The sequence below is a fragment of the Musca domestica genome, unplaced genomic scaffold (assembly GCF_030504385.1).
Source record: "Musca domestica strain aabys unplaced genomic scaffold, Musca_domestica.polishedcontigs.V.1.1 77, whole genome shotgun sequence".
Taxonomy (NCBI): domain Eukaryota; kingdom Metazoa; phylum Arthropoda; class Insecta; order Diptera; family Muscidae; genus Musca; species Musca domestica.
In genome coordinates, this window is record NW_026712400.1 from 1,235,931 (window position 1) to 1,255,645 (window position 19,715).

The following is a 19,715-nucleotide window of genomic DNA, read 5'->3' on the forward strand; positions in this document are numbered from 1 at the left end:
CGTTAAATCGACTTAGAATTTTATGCTGATTATGAATATATATACTTTATGGGGTCTACGACGAATATTTAAGGATGTTACAAACGGAATGACAAAGTTAATATACCCTCCTTTCCAAGGTGGAGGGTATAACTAGTAATTTTTAAAAAGCTTGTAAAACCTGAGAGCAAATTAAAGAGTAAACGATGAAAAATTAAGGTGGCACATTCTTTTTCAATATATGGATGGGAACTCAGTAAATGACGAAATTTTGAAATTATACATTATTCAAAAATAAACACAGTGGAAATTTGAGAACGTACTGCTTCCAGTATATATTACACTATCAAGGACCCGCTATTTCAACAAGTGCACCTTAAAATCATATTCAAAATTATTTCAACGTCTCCATATATAACCGCTAGAAACCAACAGTGATCTCATCTATCTATCCCTTCAACCAAGACCAAATTTAGTACCACTCATTACTTGTCGTATAATTGTAGTACACATTTCCGAAACAACCTCCATGTGCCCAGTCTGAACATGAACAGCGACCCTAATACCATATTTCAAGCGCTATCTGTTCACTCAATACCAAATTGTGCTAAATATGGTACTATTTTTATTTATAGATAATTCTGTTGAGAAAGCCAGCTATTATCATGCAGTTATATGGGGGCTATACCAAAACGTGGACGGACTTTTTCAATATCAACCAGTAAAGAAAGTCCTAAAGTCGGGCGGGGCCGATTTTATGATACCCTACACCACTTTGCTAATTTAGTTGAACTCCACTTAATAATTAAAAGTTTTTATGGAAGATTTCGATCATACACGCAATGATTTTAATTATGATTTAAAGTTCAAAGGACTAAATATGCCGAAGCATTTGTATATTTTAAATTCGGACTTGTATTGCCCATTTGGTGCGAAATTAACTTGAAATCGGATAAAAATATATATGGGAACTATATCCAAATCTGAACCGATCTCGATAAAATTTGGCAAAGATATTTCTGATATGTATTTGATATATTTCCCTGAATATCGTTGTTACGGAGTGCATATTACGGCTGTGGGTAACAAATACAACAAATCGGATGAACAATATATATGGGAGCTATAGCTATATCTGAACCGATCTTCACCGAATTTGGCATACTACCTTCTAGACTAAATTCCATCTCATTTGGACAAATATTAGACGTTTGGTGCACAATAAACGGTACATCGGACGAAGTTATATATGGGAGCTATATCCAAATCTGAACCGATCTCGATAAAATTTAGCAAAGGTTTTTCTGAGCTGCATTTGATATATTTCCCCAAATATTGTTGTTACAGAGTGCATATTACGGCTGCGGAGGACAAAAATAACAAATCGGATGAACAATATATATGGGAGCTATAGCTATATCTGAACCGATTTCGAAAAAGTTTGGCATACTTATTTTCAGGCCTAATTTGGTTGTATGTGCAAAATTCCATACTATTCGGGCTGATATTACACGTTTGGTGCACAATAAAAGGCAAATCGGACGAAGATATATATGGGAGCTATATCTAAATTTTTACCGATTATCTCCAATTTCAATAGGGTTCGTCCTTGGGCCAAACAAATGTTGTTTGCAAAATTTCATCTCAATCGGCATTTTGTTCACAAGAATACATGGACAGACGGACGGACACACGGACTGACATGCATAAATCAACTCAGAAAGTGATTCTATGCAGATCATCAAAAGGAACTATGGGTCTATCTCGTTTCCTTTTGCCTGTTACAAACAAATGCACAAAGACATAATACCCTGACCACCTTGTGGTGTAGGGTATAAAACCCGGCAGCCGTAGCACACCTCTAATAAATTTTTATCAAAGTACTTCCCTTCATTCGGAAATCATAGTGTTTCCCACAGAATACGGACATCGACATAGAATTTTATGCCGATTAAGAATATATATACTTTGTGGGGTCTAGAATGTATATTTCGAAGTGTTACAATGGGAATGACAAACTTTATACACCCTCCATACTATGTATGGTGGAGGGTATACAAATGTTAATCTTTTATGAAGGAGGTACTGAAGGGAATAACCTTAATGTTGTGCAAATATTGTAATGTGCAAAATTTCGACTTAATCATAGAAGCAAATGGTTTGGCGTGTGATTTAGGATATTTCAAAAATTTAGCTATACTCAGAAAGAACTCCTCGAGACCTTTCAGTTGAGCCCAGCCTCAATAACGCAGCTATCATAGTTTTTTTGTGCAGTTTCAGCATTTTCTATGCATTTTCCCTACTGCCAACCCCATTTCGATTAGAAAATCGAAAAAATTCGATTATCTGAAATAATTTGGGATATATAAGGCATATATGTAAATTACACAGATTTCGCGGAATCTTAACTCGAAAATTTCCAAAAGTGTGAAAGAAGGGAAACTTGTCCCCTCTATTCTGGCTACTTTTCAATGTAAACTATCAAAACGTCGATACACGTGTCTTCTCTTTCATACCCTCAGTCATATGGCTACAGAGCATATATGTCATTTGATACGCCAGTACGTGCCTCATTGATATAACGGTTTTATACTCTAGGTATCTTTGGGCATTTGTAGTCGAGAGGCGGATACCTCTCTCTCTCTCCGTCCGGTTTGATGGTGGAATATGTCAGACCACTCCTTCTGGTACATCCCGCCAGAAAGTGTCGAATTCTCGAATAATTATATCTCTCATAAAATACGAAATAAACGTCAGATTCTCTTTAAATTTCACACATCTGGTGTGAAGATGGGATGTAACGGATTTGCTCCTGGTATGTACCTCCCCCCAGAACGGGTCAAATTCTCGAATAATTATATCTCTCATAAAATACGAAATAAGCATCAGATTCTCTTGAAATTTCACACATTCCAATATTTTACAAACGATCTGATGAAAAGATAGAATCGATCTATTACTGTTACTTCCACCGCAAAAAGTTAAAATTTTGAAGCTCGCAAAACGCGAAATGAGCATTAGATTCTCTTCAAATTTCACTCACTGCAATATTCATACTAAAACAAGATCAGGTGTAAAGATGGTAGATATCGGCCCACTCCTTGTGGTACCTCCCGCACAACGAGTCAAAATTTTAAATAATTATAACTCACATAGAACGCGAACTTTTCGAAAAATTTTAAAATATTTTATATAAAGTTAGTGCCATAATTATTCGAAATTTTTACCATCTTCGGGGGAGGTACTTGATGGAAATTTTTTGAAAATTTTGCTCTTTTGTGAAGGATGTTTCAGAAGGAACATCCTGTACCAAGGATGTATCAAGTTTGGACCAATTCCGAAACTCGTGGGCACCAGACAGCCAACCAAGCAGAAGGATGAACGGTTTTGGTCCAAAGAGACCCAGGGCCTAAAACCGTTATTTTAGTGAGGCACGTTTTGGCCGTATCTCTAGCCATATGGCTGAGGGTATAAATGAAAGTCAAAATATATTTTAATAAGCTGACATTGGCATGTTATATAGCAAGGGTCTTGGCCATATGTTTCGACTGAAAATTAGTCAAGGAAATTGATCACATTCATGCAACGCTCTACAAAGAAAATAATATTCAATCGTTCTAAAAACAAAAAATAAAAAAATAAAAACAATTGTTTTTTTTCTCACATCCAGCGGAAATACTGACAGACAGGCATGAAAGTGCCTCCACAGAAAAACAAAAACAAGAATTGAAAAATTCCAAAATAAAAAGAAAACAAAAAAATATATGAATGGAGATAATGGAAAAATGAAGAAAATCGTAGGCCTAGTTTAAGTAAAAGCATGACTAACCTGTTCCACATTCCGTTGTTGTTGTTGTTGGTTATTCGGCCAGACGATGATATTCCTTCTAAAGTTGCTGTTGTTACTGCCGCTGCTGCTGCTACTGGCACTGCTGCAAATGCTGTCGTTGTGGCCATTCGAGTTGCCGGAAAAGTGATTGATAAGATTTTGATTAAATTGCAACTGCTGTTGTTGTTGTTGTTGTTGCTGATGATGATTGGCTCGCAAGCCAGCCTTAGATGCGGAGGCATTTACATTTACTGGCAACACTGGCGCATTAGAATGGTTCAAAGCCTGATTGAAGGCCTGTTGGCGTAATTGTGTCAATGAAGCTTGCATATTTTGCTGCTGCTGTTGCTGAAGTGATCCAGCTCCATTGCTGGAAAATGGTGGTCGTCTTGCTGGCAAAGCCGGAGGCTTATCATTGGCGGTGGCTTTCTTGTTGGTTGTATCGTTGGTTGTATTAATACCAACCGGTTTGTTGCTGTTGTTGTTGATGGTGGCCTCATTCTGGTTGTTTTGGTTTGAAGAAGAACTGTCTTGCGTTGTAAAACGCTTTTGCGGTATTGGAGGTGGAATACCGCTGCTACTATTTCCATTATTATTGTCGTTATTATTGGTATTACTGCTTTTGTTGTTGTTGTTGCTAGAACGCATGTCATAATCCAAAGATTTGCAATGATTGTTGCTGCTACTGTTGTTGAGTGAAAGTGATCGAGCAAATGAGCTCTTAAAGAACCGGCACGGCAGATTAAAATCAAAATCCGGCGGTGAGGCATTTGCCGGCGATGTCACATCCAAAGAATCCATTTTGATGTTATTATTTGTGAAGCTATTTGTATCTATAATTATTTTTTTTTCTTTTTTTTTTTCAAAATTTCTATTAATTCAGCGCACGTCTCACAAATGCCGGCAATCACTTATTGTTTTGCAACAACACTTCAGCGATTTTTTTTTTTGAATTCTTTTTGTATTGTATTTTATTTTTCTTTTCTTTTCTACACAATTTTTTATATATTTTTCTTTTGTTTGACACTTGGATTTTGATTCATTTGTTTTATTTAATTCTTTTACTTTCCATCACACTTTCTCAGTGACATTCGCCATAAAATTCTAAGGTTGTTTCACAACACTGACCATTTGAATAGAAATATCTTAAATTATGCATGAGACAACAATCGCTGCAATTTGTCTTAGCCCACATTCGACATATTCATAAAACACATGTATGTATGCTTGTATTTTTGGAAAATATCTACATATATACGTTTCCTTTGGTAACAAAAACAATATACTTTTTGAAATTTTTCTTTTGTCATCACCAATCACCACCATCACCACTTTTGCTGTTTGGTAGCATGCATCATCGCATTACGCATTCACCACAGTTCCGACAAGGTCTCACGTCGTCGATACGTCTTTGCCAGTCGCACGTTTTTTATTAACTAAATAAACTGCCTGGAAAAGCGTACAGGCAAAGCATAAAGTTCTTTGGCACAAAAGTTGTTTCTTTTGTTTATGAAAAAGCCCACCTCACCAAACGCCACACAGCACAGGCAACAAATATCATTTGACCATAACAATGGCTCTCTCTCTCTTTCCCCAACAATGCATTCTCTTTGTAAGAGAGTTGGCTACCTCTCACAGTGATCTCACTGTTATGTTTACGGTTGCCACAGTTGTTAATATTCTACCAAAAGTGGTAACTTGGTAACTTCACTTTAGTTTTGACATGGCATAATTTATGGCTCAATAATAAGGTCGAAACTTCAACTTCAAAAAACTTCAACTTCATTTGTTTATGTGTGTGTATTCTTTTCAATAATATAAAAATTTTTCAGAAAATATTCAAATTCGGGTGTTTTCAAAATGCTTATTGCAACATATGCATCCACAAAGTCTACAGTTTTTGTCGCGAAATAAACCATAAGAGATATATAGAACATGATTTTGAAAAGAAATTTTGAACTTTCATTCAGTTTTTGCGGTTTTAAATTATTTATTCAAAATCAATGCAACAAGTTGTTTGCTTTTTTATTATTTTGATAGTGATTCTGACATTACAAGCCAAACAGGTAGACCTCTATACTTGCAATTTTTTTAAAGTTAGCCTACCTTGTCTTCATTCTGCCACCGGAGTTTGAACTCATTACGAACTAAAAATACCGAATTTCAAACAAATCCGATATAAAATGTGAATAACATCGTCAAACAAGTAAGAAAACGCTATAGTCGTGCGGGGCCGACTATGTTATACCCTACAACACTACAATATGGTAGAAGCCCCCTTATGTCCAAATACATATTTGAAGATTTGGCTTTTGAAATTAGGAAATTTTTGAAATTAGGATCCTTTTGAAATTAGGATTTGCAATGTCCCTAGTCATTTGCCCAATATTTATGCACTCCATCGTGCTGTTAGTTGTTGTAGTCGATTTTTCAGCTATATATAATCCAATGGTCATCCAAAATGTTAGAATTCTTCCCTGTCCTTAACTCTCTTCACAGGCGTGTCGATTGGCTTCAATTGTGTGATCAAGATTTTTTTTCCTGTTTTTGGTTCATTTGAGCCCCTTAATATTTTGCGATCATCTCCAAAAGCAAGACGCCGCTCTGCATCTTCAAATTTAGACTCATCTATATAATTTGCTTGTCAACGATATTTGACTAAATTCGTCAAATCAGCATAAAAAAGCCAGAAGTTCGCCTTTTGTGAATTTTAGATATCGCTTGTGAGTAATGCTGGTATTTTTTCAAACCAAATTAGTGGTCCATTGTACCTGCTGTCCTAAACTCTAACTTTATGCGAGATTTCGTGACCTTTGATTTATATTTGTGACCTTTATAACGGCTGCAAAATCAGGAAAAATTTTAGTTGTTGGTCCATTTCAACCCCCTTCTGAGCCCAACCCTACCCTTGTAAAAATTTTCGTGAGGATCAGACGATATTTGCAATACCTGTGTTGTAAGGTGAAAAAATATTACAAAATATTATAAGTCAAATTGAAAAAATCGCATGCGATAAAAAATATGAAAAAAATAAAAAAATCACAAAATACCACAAAATCTATATTAACATCATTATTGGCATATTTTTCTGCGATTTTTTTTATTTTTTATACTTTTATGTCAAGAGGGCATTCTGAATTGACAAAATTTATTCCAAATCGGTCTTTGATTGGTCTATAATTGCGACCTGTAGAGCAACTGCAAAATCAGGAATTTTTTCAGTTTTTGGTTCATTTCAACCCCTAAATATTATGCGATCATCTCCAAAAGAAATAGGGTTCTATTCTGACCCTAGCCCCACCTCCATTCTAAATTTCGTGAAGATCCGACTATAATTCCGACCTGTAGAGTGATTACAAATTAACATGGACAGATGGACAGTCGGACGAACATACATAGCTAGATCGACTCAGCTCGGCGAGATAGGAAGATCCATATATACTTTCCCATGTGGGAAACCAATATTTCGTGGTGTTACATAATTTTTGGCCCAATCAAACTTATAATACCCCCAACACATAGGGTTGTAGGGTATAAATACGGAATATTAAAAACGTAAGCGGCAATAGAAAAACGTGGGCCTAAAAAGAATATTTTATGTCTCAGGATGTATAAACAATGACCAATACCAACATTTAACTAATTTCATGTGCCAATATCATCAGAATGCCGAACATCAGGAGTCATCGAAATGTTGGATATATGCGGAAATTTAGACGGATATGGCTCATTTACTTGCCTGACTATGACAAAATCCACATATGTGCCAAATTTTAGCCTACTATGACAATTCGTTAGAAAGATAGCGTGATTACAACAGATGGACATATTTATAGGGTGAAATACAAAAAAAAAAAAAAAAAAAAACTGCAACAAAGTAAAACCCCATAATTTTTATATTGTTATTTAAGTTTTATTGAGTGAAAGCAGCAAATGTCGGAAATATCATCAAATTTTAGAATAAGTTTAGATTTGTTCGAATTAGTCACCTAATATTGCTCTGCGGTATTTTGGCTCATTCCTGACGAAGCGCTTGCCTGAGGTGATCAACACTATGGAATTGTTTAGTGGCAACCTTGCTTTTCAAAATACTCCAAACACATTAGTCTAACGGATTGGTATCCGGAGATTTTGGTGGCCATTGTGCGCTGGAAATGAAGCGAGAAATCTCATTTTGTAACCATTCTTAGGTGGCGCGTGCTGAGTGCGCTGGTGCTGAGTTCTGTTGGAATGTCCATGGTCTGCACCCTCCAGAATATTTTCGCGATAATATTTGGCATTTATTCTGATGCCACGGTCGATTAATAAGAGCCGAGAGCGCGCATCGGCTGTTATGGCGGCCCACACCATCACCATGGCCGGCGTTAGAGTTCTGGTGGCCAACCGAAGGTGCACATTTTCACCTGACCTCATTGGCAAACTGCTGGACAACGAATGTCTTCATGTCGGAGAAAACTAAATTCGGCAGTTTATCACTTTCGGCCAAGCGAAGCAACTCCTTAGCTCTACTGAGTCTGTTTTCTGTTGTTTCTGTTGCGGTGTAAGTTCTTGCACCTTTTGGAATTTCAGTGGCTTTACCCCGAGCTCAATTTTCAATATTTGCCGAATGTAATATTGCGATATGTTCAGCTCACGAGCCATTTTTCGGCCACTGTGACGCGGGTTTCTATCAAGTCGCTTCTTTACTTTTCGAACCATTTCTGCTGATGTTGCTGTTTTCTTCCGTCCACTTCCTTGACCTCGGACTACGCTAGCAGTATCACGGTAACGAGCGATGGTACGGGACACAAAAGATTTATTCACATTTATATGCTGGAGGCTCTATCGATAGCCACTTGCGGTTTTCTAGCCAAATATAAAGATATCACGCTTGAATTCCATCACGAATAACTTTTTCCATGGAAAATTCTCACCAAAATGATTTTGTGCGCTTGTAAACAATATAATGAGCTGTCACTGGAATATTTTTAACAGCTGTCGGACGAGTGGCTTAGATATGACAGCAGTCTGAAGTTGGTTGCAGTTTTTCCATCTCACACCTGGACCTGCATAGACAATTTTCCGTCAAAGGTTGTAGTGCCCATTACGAACTTTATATACGAAATTTAAAATAATTCTGGTGGATAATGTCGCTAAAATCATTAAAATACTAAATATCGGGAGGTCTCGTTACATGGTGACTATACGAAGACGTGGACCTGCATACGCAATTTTTTGTCATAGACTGTGGTACTCATCAAGACCTTCAAATAAGAAATTTAAAAAAAATTCCGGTGAATAATGTCGCTAAATCTTCAAAAGACGAAATTTAGGGAGGTACCGTTATGTGGGGCTATACGAAGACATAGACGTGCACAGACAATTTTCCCTTATAGGTACACATTACTTATTTCAGGAGCGAAATTTGAAATAATTTCGGAAATTATGTCGCTAAAATCATCAAAATACCAAATTACGGAAGGTTATACGAATTCGCGATTTTTGTCATAGGCTGTAGCATCCATTACAAACATTAAGTGCGAAATTTGAAATTCCGGTAAATAACGTCACTAATATCATCAAAATACCGAATATTGATTTAAGAGCTTAACCTAGCAAGATGCCTTCTATCTCAATTATCTGTCGATATAGAATTTTATGCTGTTCGAGAATGGGGTCTAACATGAGCATTTCCGCAGTATGATGGAGGGTATAAAAATTATATAAATATAGACTACGGTTCTGATTCTACCAGACTTTCATTATTAATTTAAATAATTTCCACTAAATTTATGTGGCAACAACGACCGTGTGAGGAATTTTTTCTCGCGCGCTCTCTCTCTCTCTGTATGGTTGTGTTTTCCATACATTTGCTCATTTTATATTCCCCCTTTTGTTATTAACATCAGAGAGCCCCAATGAGTGTGAGCTGCATGCAATCAACAGGTATTAAAATTTCCCACAATAACATAACAGCGGAGCCAACTGTAACAACAGATCTTTAACAGTTTTCTCACGCTTTGTCCATAATGTTTCTTGCAGTTCTGAGTGTAGGGGTTGCTTTGAAAAAATTAGCATTTTTAAATTAGTAGAATGTTAAACAGATGTAATCGAGCGGAAGTACATACGCACGCCTTTTGAAAGTTGTGACGACGAATAAAAGGCAGTCGCTATTACAAATAACAAGAAAACGTCAATACAGAATACATGTTTGACCTTTGTTTTGTGTTTTTTTTTACAAAAAAGCAAATTAATATCATAGTAATAACACGTAAAAGCGTTAAGTTCTGGCGGGCCGGACCTTTAATGGTCTCTTCTATAAGGTAAAATGACATTTTAAAAATACAATTATCTGGATTTAATATTCAAACGAGTGCTATTTGTAAATGCCACCAAATTGCGAGTTACAACCGCCAATATGAAGCAATTCCATTGAAAAATGTGGCTAAAATGATCAAAACACTGAAAATCAGGTGGAAACGTAATATGGAGGCTATCTCCATCTTCCAAGCTTGTCCTGGAAATATGAAGATATTTTTCTGTAAAAATTATCAAAATATTAAATACATGCAGGTACCGGTGGTAAAACGCATTAATTGGGCACGTTTCAAAAATACCCATTGATCATGCGATCATGCTTCGACTAGAATAATTACATTTTGAATTACATTTGTCAAGAAACATCACATACTTTGGATATAGCTCCCAAAAACCACCAAGCCCGCTTACGTAGACTGCGAACTAAAGAAAAAATCGCAGCTGTATCGGTCAGTATTAATCAGAGATGGTCCGTTTGACAGGTTTTTAGGTTTTCGACAGTCGAAAAGTTGTAAACGTCGTTATCTGCATAAAACGTAGAAAAGGCTTAAAATGTCATAAACAATACAATAAAATAATCAATAAATGTTGAAAAATATTAAATCTCCGCGTTTCTGTAAAAACCGATATTATTTGTCTATGTTTACGACTTTTTCGACGCATGAATGACACGTCGGAAAGTAATGTCATATATGCCACCATTTCTGACAGGATATCTGTGGTATTAATGATTACCATCTGGTATCGATACGTCGTCGTTCGCAGCAATTGAGCCTCTGTTACTCAACAACGTGGAACGCGTTGCGTAAGAATTTAGGTATAAAGCGTTTCAAAATACTGCTGGTGAAAGAATTAAAACCGAATGACCTAGCGCAACGCAGATTTTTTTTGGAGAATTTGCTCTTGGAAAGTTGACGGAAGATCTACTTTTTATATATATATGTATATATCATTTGATACGACCAAAACGTGACTCATCGAAATAACGGTTTTAGACTTTAGGTCTCTTGCGACCAAATTCGTTTCAGGACAGGGGTTGTCTAGGGGTGTTCTTCCATCTGTCTGTCTGACTGCCTGGCGCGCAATATAACATTCGAAGGGAGTATCGGATTTAGTCCAAATTTGGTAGATCGTAATATTATTATCAAACTTAGATTGAGTTCGGAAATTAACAATATAGGTCCACTCCTTCTGATACCTCCCCCACAAAAGATCCAGATTTTGCACAGAAAGAAAAAGGATCATCCGATTTTGCTTTAAATTTGCAAATCCTAATATTTGTATCAGTGCTAGACCAGGTGCGAAAATGGACAATATCGCCCCTCTCCATCAAGTACTTCCCCAATTGAAGAGTCAAAATTTAGAACAGTTAAAACTCTTATAAAATGTAAAATAAGAGTCCAGTGGTCTTCAAATTTCACACATTACAATATTGTTATCGAACCCAAGATCTGGTGTGAAGATCTCGGTCCTCTCCTTCTGGCACCTCCCCACAATGGGTCAACATTTTAAATATCCATGAGGCTCATAAAACGCGAAATTTGCATCCAATTCCATTCAAACTCAGTCCATATCAATATTTCTATTAACACAAGATCTATTATAACGATGGTATAGATGGAACCACTCCTTCTGGTATCTCTCACACAAGGGGTCAAAATTTTGATTAACCAAAACGATCATAAAATTCGAAATAAGCATTGGGTTCTCTTCAAATTTCACACACGTCATTATTTTTACTAACACAAAATCTGCTGTGAAAACGCTCCTTCTGGTACCTCCCCCACAAAGTATTCAAAATGTTGAAGAACAAAAAGCGAAATAAGCATCCAACACTTTCCAATTTCACACATCCAAACATTATTTTTAACACAAGATCTGTTGAGAAGATGATACATATCTACAAACCCCTTCTGGTACCTGGTACCCACAAAGGGTCGCAATTTCCAATACTTATATCTGTCATTACTTGAGAAGCAAGTAGGCGATTCTATACAACTTCTTATATCTAAATATTTCTCTTAACCAGAAATCTGATATGAATACGTAAATTATCGGAATTTATTATCTATATATATAAAAATCAATTGTTGTTTGTTGGTAACGGAATCAGTTGGAAACGGCTGGACAGATTTGCACAATTTTTTGTACAAACGTTCGGGGTATGACGAGTTAGGTTTTTAAAGAAAAAAACATTGACCACGCCTCCTTTTACGCCCACTATTACGATTTATCTAAAATCTTTATATTTGCCAAAATAGTGAAGATATCGGTTTGAGAATTATTACACGGCTTTCCATCCAACCCTAAGTACTTACAAAGCCACAACGGATAAAACTGTTATTTATAGATTTTATGTACTTATTCGTAATACCCAATAAATACATAAAATCTATAAATAACAATTTTATCCGTTGTCGCTTTATATGAAAATTCTAAAATCGGGAAAAATCGACAGTTTTTCAATGGAATCGAATTTCAAAATAATAGTACATTCTACCGACAAACTTCGTAAGGACCTTTAAAAATTTGCCGCAAAAAATCAGCGAACCAGTTGAAGATTCTCTTTCTTTTTTTTTTCATATAGAGATGTGTACATTTTTTATTGGTTTGAATTCTGAATGAATAATATTAAAAATGAAATGAGGGCGCAATAAGATGATAAATGCTTTCTACTCCAGGACCTACATCGTGCTTCAGCTGGAAGATGCGAACACATTTAAACAAACAAAAATGACTAAAGAAGCGTTATGGGGTTAATTTCAAAAAGTGGACCTGCTTCTTTCATATGGCAATAAATTGTCAAATGAGAACACAAAATGCAAAATACATTGGGACTGCAATCAGTCAAATACCGACTATAAAGAACGCAAAATAGAAATTCTACCTAAACATTCAAGATACCTTTAATCGCTTTACCAGGTCATGATATGGATCATAACCCCCGATAACGAAACAACCTGATGTCAAGTATATTCTACATTTTAACCATATTTTTCGTACTAATTTTACCTTATGTTGATAATTTAAGAAGAAACCATCTTTGCAAAAAATTATCACGTTTTGGTATCACCATCATATGATTTAAGGTATTTTCTAATTTTGTTTCTAAGGGGGTAGAAAACCTCTTCTTATAAATTTTTAATTTTCGGAAAAGTGCACATCTTAATCTTGAGGCTACCTGGGGTAAAAAACCCTGGGGTAGAAAATCATCTTACAGATCATTATCCTCATAGGAATTTATTTAAGTATAGTCCCCACATTAGTAGTCTACCAAGTCCACTTCCCCAACCAATGTGTGGTCAGAAAAGAAAATTTGGTATTCTATTGAATTTGTAACCCCCAAGAGAATATTGGTTGGGAACGTAGATTTGGGATGTACGTCTATATGAAATAAACTCCGAAATGTCAATCTGGGACTCATTGTGGCAGAAACATGAAAAAAGAATACGAAATTATAAAGTAACTTTATTGGATCTCCACCACACAATTTAAATGACAAACAATTAATGCCCATCTTACGGTAATCGAAGCAAAAGAGTTTTTTTTTTTTTTGGCTATTCTGACAACATTCTGCCTTCAAGTATGAGGTGGACAAAACTGAATACCACGCAGTACGGGATTTTAAACGTTGAAGATACAAATTTCAAATTATAGCTCATTTGAATGCTTTTTACGATATCAAAAATTGAGCTGAATTTTTACATGGGGCTATTATAGATGTTCTTTGTCATATAGGTATTTAACACTCAAATTAAAGCCTATAGCTGATAAATAAGATCTGGCTATTCAAAATATCTAAAACCGACGGTAATTATAATTTTTGCCATGAATATTAATTTATATTTAGTCATGGAGTCATTACTCATAATCAAGTCATTACTTATAATCAAAATTGTGCCGCCTACATAAGTCAGATCTGTGATTTATTATGCTTTAAAGACTAAAAGTACGGGCCGGCAACGCGGACCGGGCCAGCTAGTCTTATATAAAATATAGGAAGTTGTCGATCTCTTTAACTATGATTTACCGCCGTTCAAGAATTATCCAATGCATCCCGATAAATGTACTGTTTGGTGCGGTCAATCGGCTTGTCCTTACTTCTTTAAAAATGAGGATGGACAAAGAGTTACTGTGAATGGAAATCGAGAAAACTTCAGATATGGATTTGAAGGAAATGTGGTTTCAATAGGATGCTGGCGAAACAATTGACTAGTGAAATAAAATTTCAACGACATCGTTATTTTGAGAAATGGACCTAGCATCCGCGTTCGTGTGAGTTGACGCCACCCGATTACTTTTTATGGGGATACCTGAAGCCATTGGTTTATTTGAATAAATCAGCAAGGAATGGCGGTTTGGGAACCAATATTCAAATTAGCGGTTCTTGAAAATATGGTCGAAAATTGCACCTCCAAAATGACCTTTGTATAAAATATTCCTGGAGGCCTATGCCCAAAATCATGGTACAATCAAAAGGTAAGGTAGAGCTGCAAAAAAAAACAAAATTTAGAATTACAATTCTAAAAATAGCAGCCATAATTTCGCACACAAACGGTACGTTATTTGTTTTGTTTGTTCTCGTTCGCTGCTCGAAATGTAGCTGATTTTTTAATATTTTTGTTGTGTGTGTATGTACTGTACAAACTTATAGATTGTTTTTGGAAACACCTCTTCGCTTTATACAGTCATTGTCGCATTTCAGCAGGAATTTGAATCACCATGTTGCGGTCCATTTGGAGCATACTTTAAGGCTGACAACGAATAATATAAATATACTTATAAAAATTTTAAAGTAAAGCATAATTTAGGGCACTTTGAAATAATCTTTCGTGTATTTGTAATTTAAAAAAAGTAAGTTAGAAAAAAAAACTGGTCTTTTGCTTCCCTTCTCCAAATAAATTATACCCGTCTATACTCTCTCTGTCTATTTTCCTCGGCCAAATAAACTTATGTTTCCTCAAAGTTTGATCAAACAATTTCATGGGGAAAATATACAATACGAATGTGAAAATGTGTCAAACATGTTTTCCTATTGAACTATTTCCCAGAGGTAGGTATTTATACCCTGATACCGGGAAACAATTTTTTCTTGGAGGACGGACCCAGGACCCCAGATTGTTTGACCCGAAAAACAGAGTTCAAGACCCGGCCTGGATCCGGATCCACTTACCCGATATAGGCATCGTCCAACAAGCGGTCACATAAGTGGTCATAGTTATAGTCAAATTATTTAACTTATTAATCTCAAGCCCCGGCCAAAGGCCGGCTATTTACAAAAAGTGTCGAATTTAGAAAACTTTTGTAATTCTAACGACGGATACGCGAAATAAACCTTGTTTATTGAAAACATAATTTTAATGAACTGGTTAGAATCGGGTTATGCGGATGGAATGACCCATATCTCTGGACCCGAAAAAGATTTTAACACAAATTGTTGAAAAGATGATGTCAATGAGTATCAACTTGGAGGGTGTATTTAAGACTTGGGCACGCAAACATTTTGGCCGCAGATCTTGGACATTCCAACAGGACTCAGCACCACCGCACTCAGCACGCGCCACCCAAGAATGGTACCAAAATGAGGTTCCACACTTAATTTGCAGCGCACAATGGCCACCAAAATCTCCGGATACCAATCCGTTGGACTATTGTGCTTGGTGTATTTTAGAAAGCACTAAAAATATCAGTGTCGATCACCTCAAGCAAGAGCTTCGCCGGGAATGGACCAAAATACCGCAGAGCAACATTTGGGCAGCCATAATTCGTGACCAATTCGTGACTTATTCTAAAATCAGATGCTATTTCCGACATTTTTTGCTTTCATTCACTTAAATTAAAAAAAAAAAAACAAGTAAAAAGCTGTAAGTTCGGCCGGGCCGGACTTTTAATACCCTCCACCATTTGGTACAAATTTGGCAATTTCAAAAAAAAAAAATAATAATAATAAAATCCGTTTAAAATTCTGTTAAAATCTTAAAAATACCGAATGCCTATACGACGAAGGCCTGCATAGGCAACTTTTGTCAAAAGTTATTACAATATTTAAATCTGTTTATAATGTAGCTAAAATCATCAAAATACCGAATATAGGAGGTACCGTTATATGGGGGCTATACGAAGGCGTGGACCTGCACAGACATTTTTCTGGCATGGGCTGAAGTATGCATTACGAACTTCACATGCGAAATTTGAAACAATCCCGGCAAATAATGTCGCTAAAATCATCAAAATGCCGAATATCGGGGGGTACGGTATATGGGGGCTATACGAAGACGTGGACCTACATGGGCCATGGGCCTTTATGCTGCAGTATCTATTACGATCTTTAAAGACCAAATTTGGAACGATTCCGTTAAATAATGTCGCTAACATCATCAAAATACCGAATATCGGGGGGTACCGTTATATGGGGGCTATATGAAGACGTGGACCTACATGGCTCATTTTTTGACTTAGGATGTAGTATCCATTACGAACTTCAAATACCAAATTTGCAACGATTCCGGTAAATAATGTCGCTAAAATCATCAAAATACTGAATATCGGGGGGTACCATTATATGGGGGCTATACGAAGACGTGGACCTGTTCAGATAATTTTCTGTCTTAGGCTGTAGTATCCATTACGAACTTCAAATGCCAAATTGGAAACAATTCCGGTGAATAATGTCGCTAAAATCATTAAAATACCGAATATCGAGAGGTACCGTTATACGGGGGCTATATGATAACTTGGACCTACATGGCCCATTTACGAACTTAACCTGCCTACTGGCAAAATATATATGTGTGCAAAACTTCTATCTCAATTTGTTCGAAAGATAGCGTGATTACAACAGACAGACAGACGCACAGACAGACGGACATGGCTAAATCGTCTTAGAATTTTACGCTGATCAAGAATATATATACTTTGTTGGGTCTGACATGAGTATTTCGGGGAGTTACAAACAGAATGACAAAATTAATATACCCTCCATAGTATGGTGGAAGGTATAAAAATGTAAAAATTATGACGTTTGACTTTGTTGCAGATTTTTTATCTCACCCTGTATAGGTCTAACCATTGTTCGCTTATTTAAATGTATTTTTAATTGCAAGGTTTAGGAATTGTGGGCGAATATTGTCCATTCCGCATCCGACATAACATTGCGAATTTTTAGATTTGGGCTATATGCACTGTGATGATTTTGCGAAAATATTGAAGTGTGCGCGAGGTACACGATATAGTGTACCGAAGTAGTCTACTTCAACTAATATTGATAAAAATATTGCGATGTTCTAAATTTAAAGAATGTCGAGCATTTATTAATATTAACCTTTTGTGAAGGATTGAAGTGGAAATTCCATATTCACATCGGATCTTTGGTTGAGTAAAAAAAATTAGATATACAAAGTTTAAAAAGAATCGCTACTCACTTTTTTCGCAAGTTATGGGGGATATAAGAATTGAAATTGTGACCCTTTGTGGGAAGGTATCAGAAGGGGCGGGCCGATATCTATAATATTCACAACAGATTTTGTGTGGGAAACAGAGTTGAGAAATCTGAAATTTGAAGAGAATCAATGCTTATTTGAATTTTATCAGCGTTTTATTTATTTTTAAATTTTGAACCTTTGTGGGGGAGGTTCCAGAAAGCATGGGTCTATATATATGACATATTTGCAACAGATCTTATTTATGTAAAAATATTGAAATGTGTTTAGAAAGAATCAGATGCCTTTTCCGTATTTTATGAGCGTTTTTGTTATTCAAAATTTTGACGCTTTATGGTAAGGAACCAGACAGAGTGATCCGTTCTATCCGTATTTCATAACATATCTTGTGTTGGTAAAAATATTAAGATCTGCGAAATTTAAATGCAATTTCTCTTATTTTATATTTTATAAGAGTTGTAATTATTCGAAATTTCGACCCTTTGTGGGTAATGATGTAGTGCGCCAATATTGTCCATTTTTATAAATCGTCAAAATTCCGAATATAGGAGGTACTGATATATGGGGGTATACGAAGTCATAGACCATAGACATAGCATAGACAATTTTCTGTCATAGACTGTAGTTCCCATTACAAACTCTAAATAAGAAATTTGAAACAACTCCGTGTCGCTAAAATCATCAAAATTTCAAATTTCGTAAACCTGTATAGACATTTCTCTTCCAGGAGGTAAAGTACTCAGAAAGAACTTCTTGTGTAGATTTTCAGACAATTTCATTGAAAAATTTGGCTACAATCATTAAAATACTGAACATCGACGATACCATTATATGGGGGCTATACGATATCGTGGACCGATATAGCCCATCTTCGAACTTGACCTGCCTGCAGACAAAAGACTCATCTGTGCAAAATTTTAGCTTCCTATCTTTATTCGCTTTAGCTCTAGCGTGATTAAAACAGACGGACAGACATGCCTAAATCGTCTTAAACATTTACGCTGATCAAGAATATATGGACTTTGTTAGGTCTGAAATTATTATTTCAAACGGAATGTCGCAAGGATATAAGAAATGTGTATGCAGGTCCACGTCTTCGTATACCCCCATATAACGATACCTCCCGATATTCGGTATTTTGATGAATTTAGAATTGGAATTGTTTCAAATGTCGTATTTGAAGCTCGTCATGACAGAAAATTGTATATGTAGATCACGTCTTCATATAGCCCACATATAATGGCACTTTCTTTTATTCGGTATTTTGATGACATTAGGGACATTTTTTACCGGTATTGTTTCAAATTTCGTATCTAAAGTTCGTAGTGGGTACTACAGCCTATAACAAAGAATTACTAATGCAAGGCCACGTCTTCAAATAGTCCCCATATAAAGATTTTTCTTTGGGCTGTATTTTTGGACGGATTTTTTCGGAGGGTATTAAAAGTTCGTCCCGGCCAAACTTAGCTGCTTTTTTACTTTTTTTTTTTAATTTGGCATTTGAAACCCGCAATAAATAACCTCTGCAAGGGAGGATTGTATATCAATATGTTCACGTGGTAGTACAACGCCCGATTTGTTGGTATTTTGGTGTATTTAACTGCAGTCAAAGAAACTAGTTCGAATATCATGAAGGAGGGTACAACTTAATTGTTTCAAGTAGTTTTCAATTTTTATACCCTCCACCTTGGAACTAACTAATTAACTTTGTTATTCCGTTTGTAACATGGCTAAATATTCATCGCAGACACCATAATGTAAATATATTCATAATCAGCATAAAATTCTAACACGATTTTGACAATGTCCGTCTGTCTGTCCGCCTGTCTGTCCGTCTGTTGAAATCACGATACAGGCCACATTATTTGACGCAGAGCGTCAAAATTTAGCAGAATAATTTGTATTGTGTCTAGCATGGTTGGTATTGAAAATGACATATATCGGTCCACGTTATGGTATAGTCCCTATATAACGGCTCCTCCGAATGTTCGGTATTTTGATGATTTTTGCCGCATTTTTTCATGGATTTGTCTAAAAATTGGTATTTGTTGGTCATAGTGGGTTCTAGCGCCAGTGGCGAAACATTGCATGTATAAGTCCACGTTTTGGTATAGTCCCCATATAACGATTCCTCCCGATGTTCGGTATTTTGATGATTTTTGCCACATTTT

General features: G+C 36.0%; 1 protein-coding gene across 1 annotated transcript; it reads right to left on the reverse strand.

Moving 5' to 3' along the window:
* Positions 1-3,787: 3,787 nt before the first annotated feature.
* Positions 3,788-4,609, reverse strand: LOC105261885 (GATA zinc finger domain-containing protein 15). Its single transcript, XM_011294738.3, has one exon. It carries the CDS (start codon positions 4,607-4,609, stop codon positions 3,788-3,790), a length of 822 nt encoding a protein of 273 aa, XP_011293040.3.
* Positions 4,610-19,715: the final 15,106 nt, after the last annotated feature.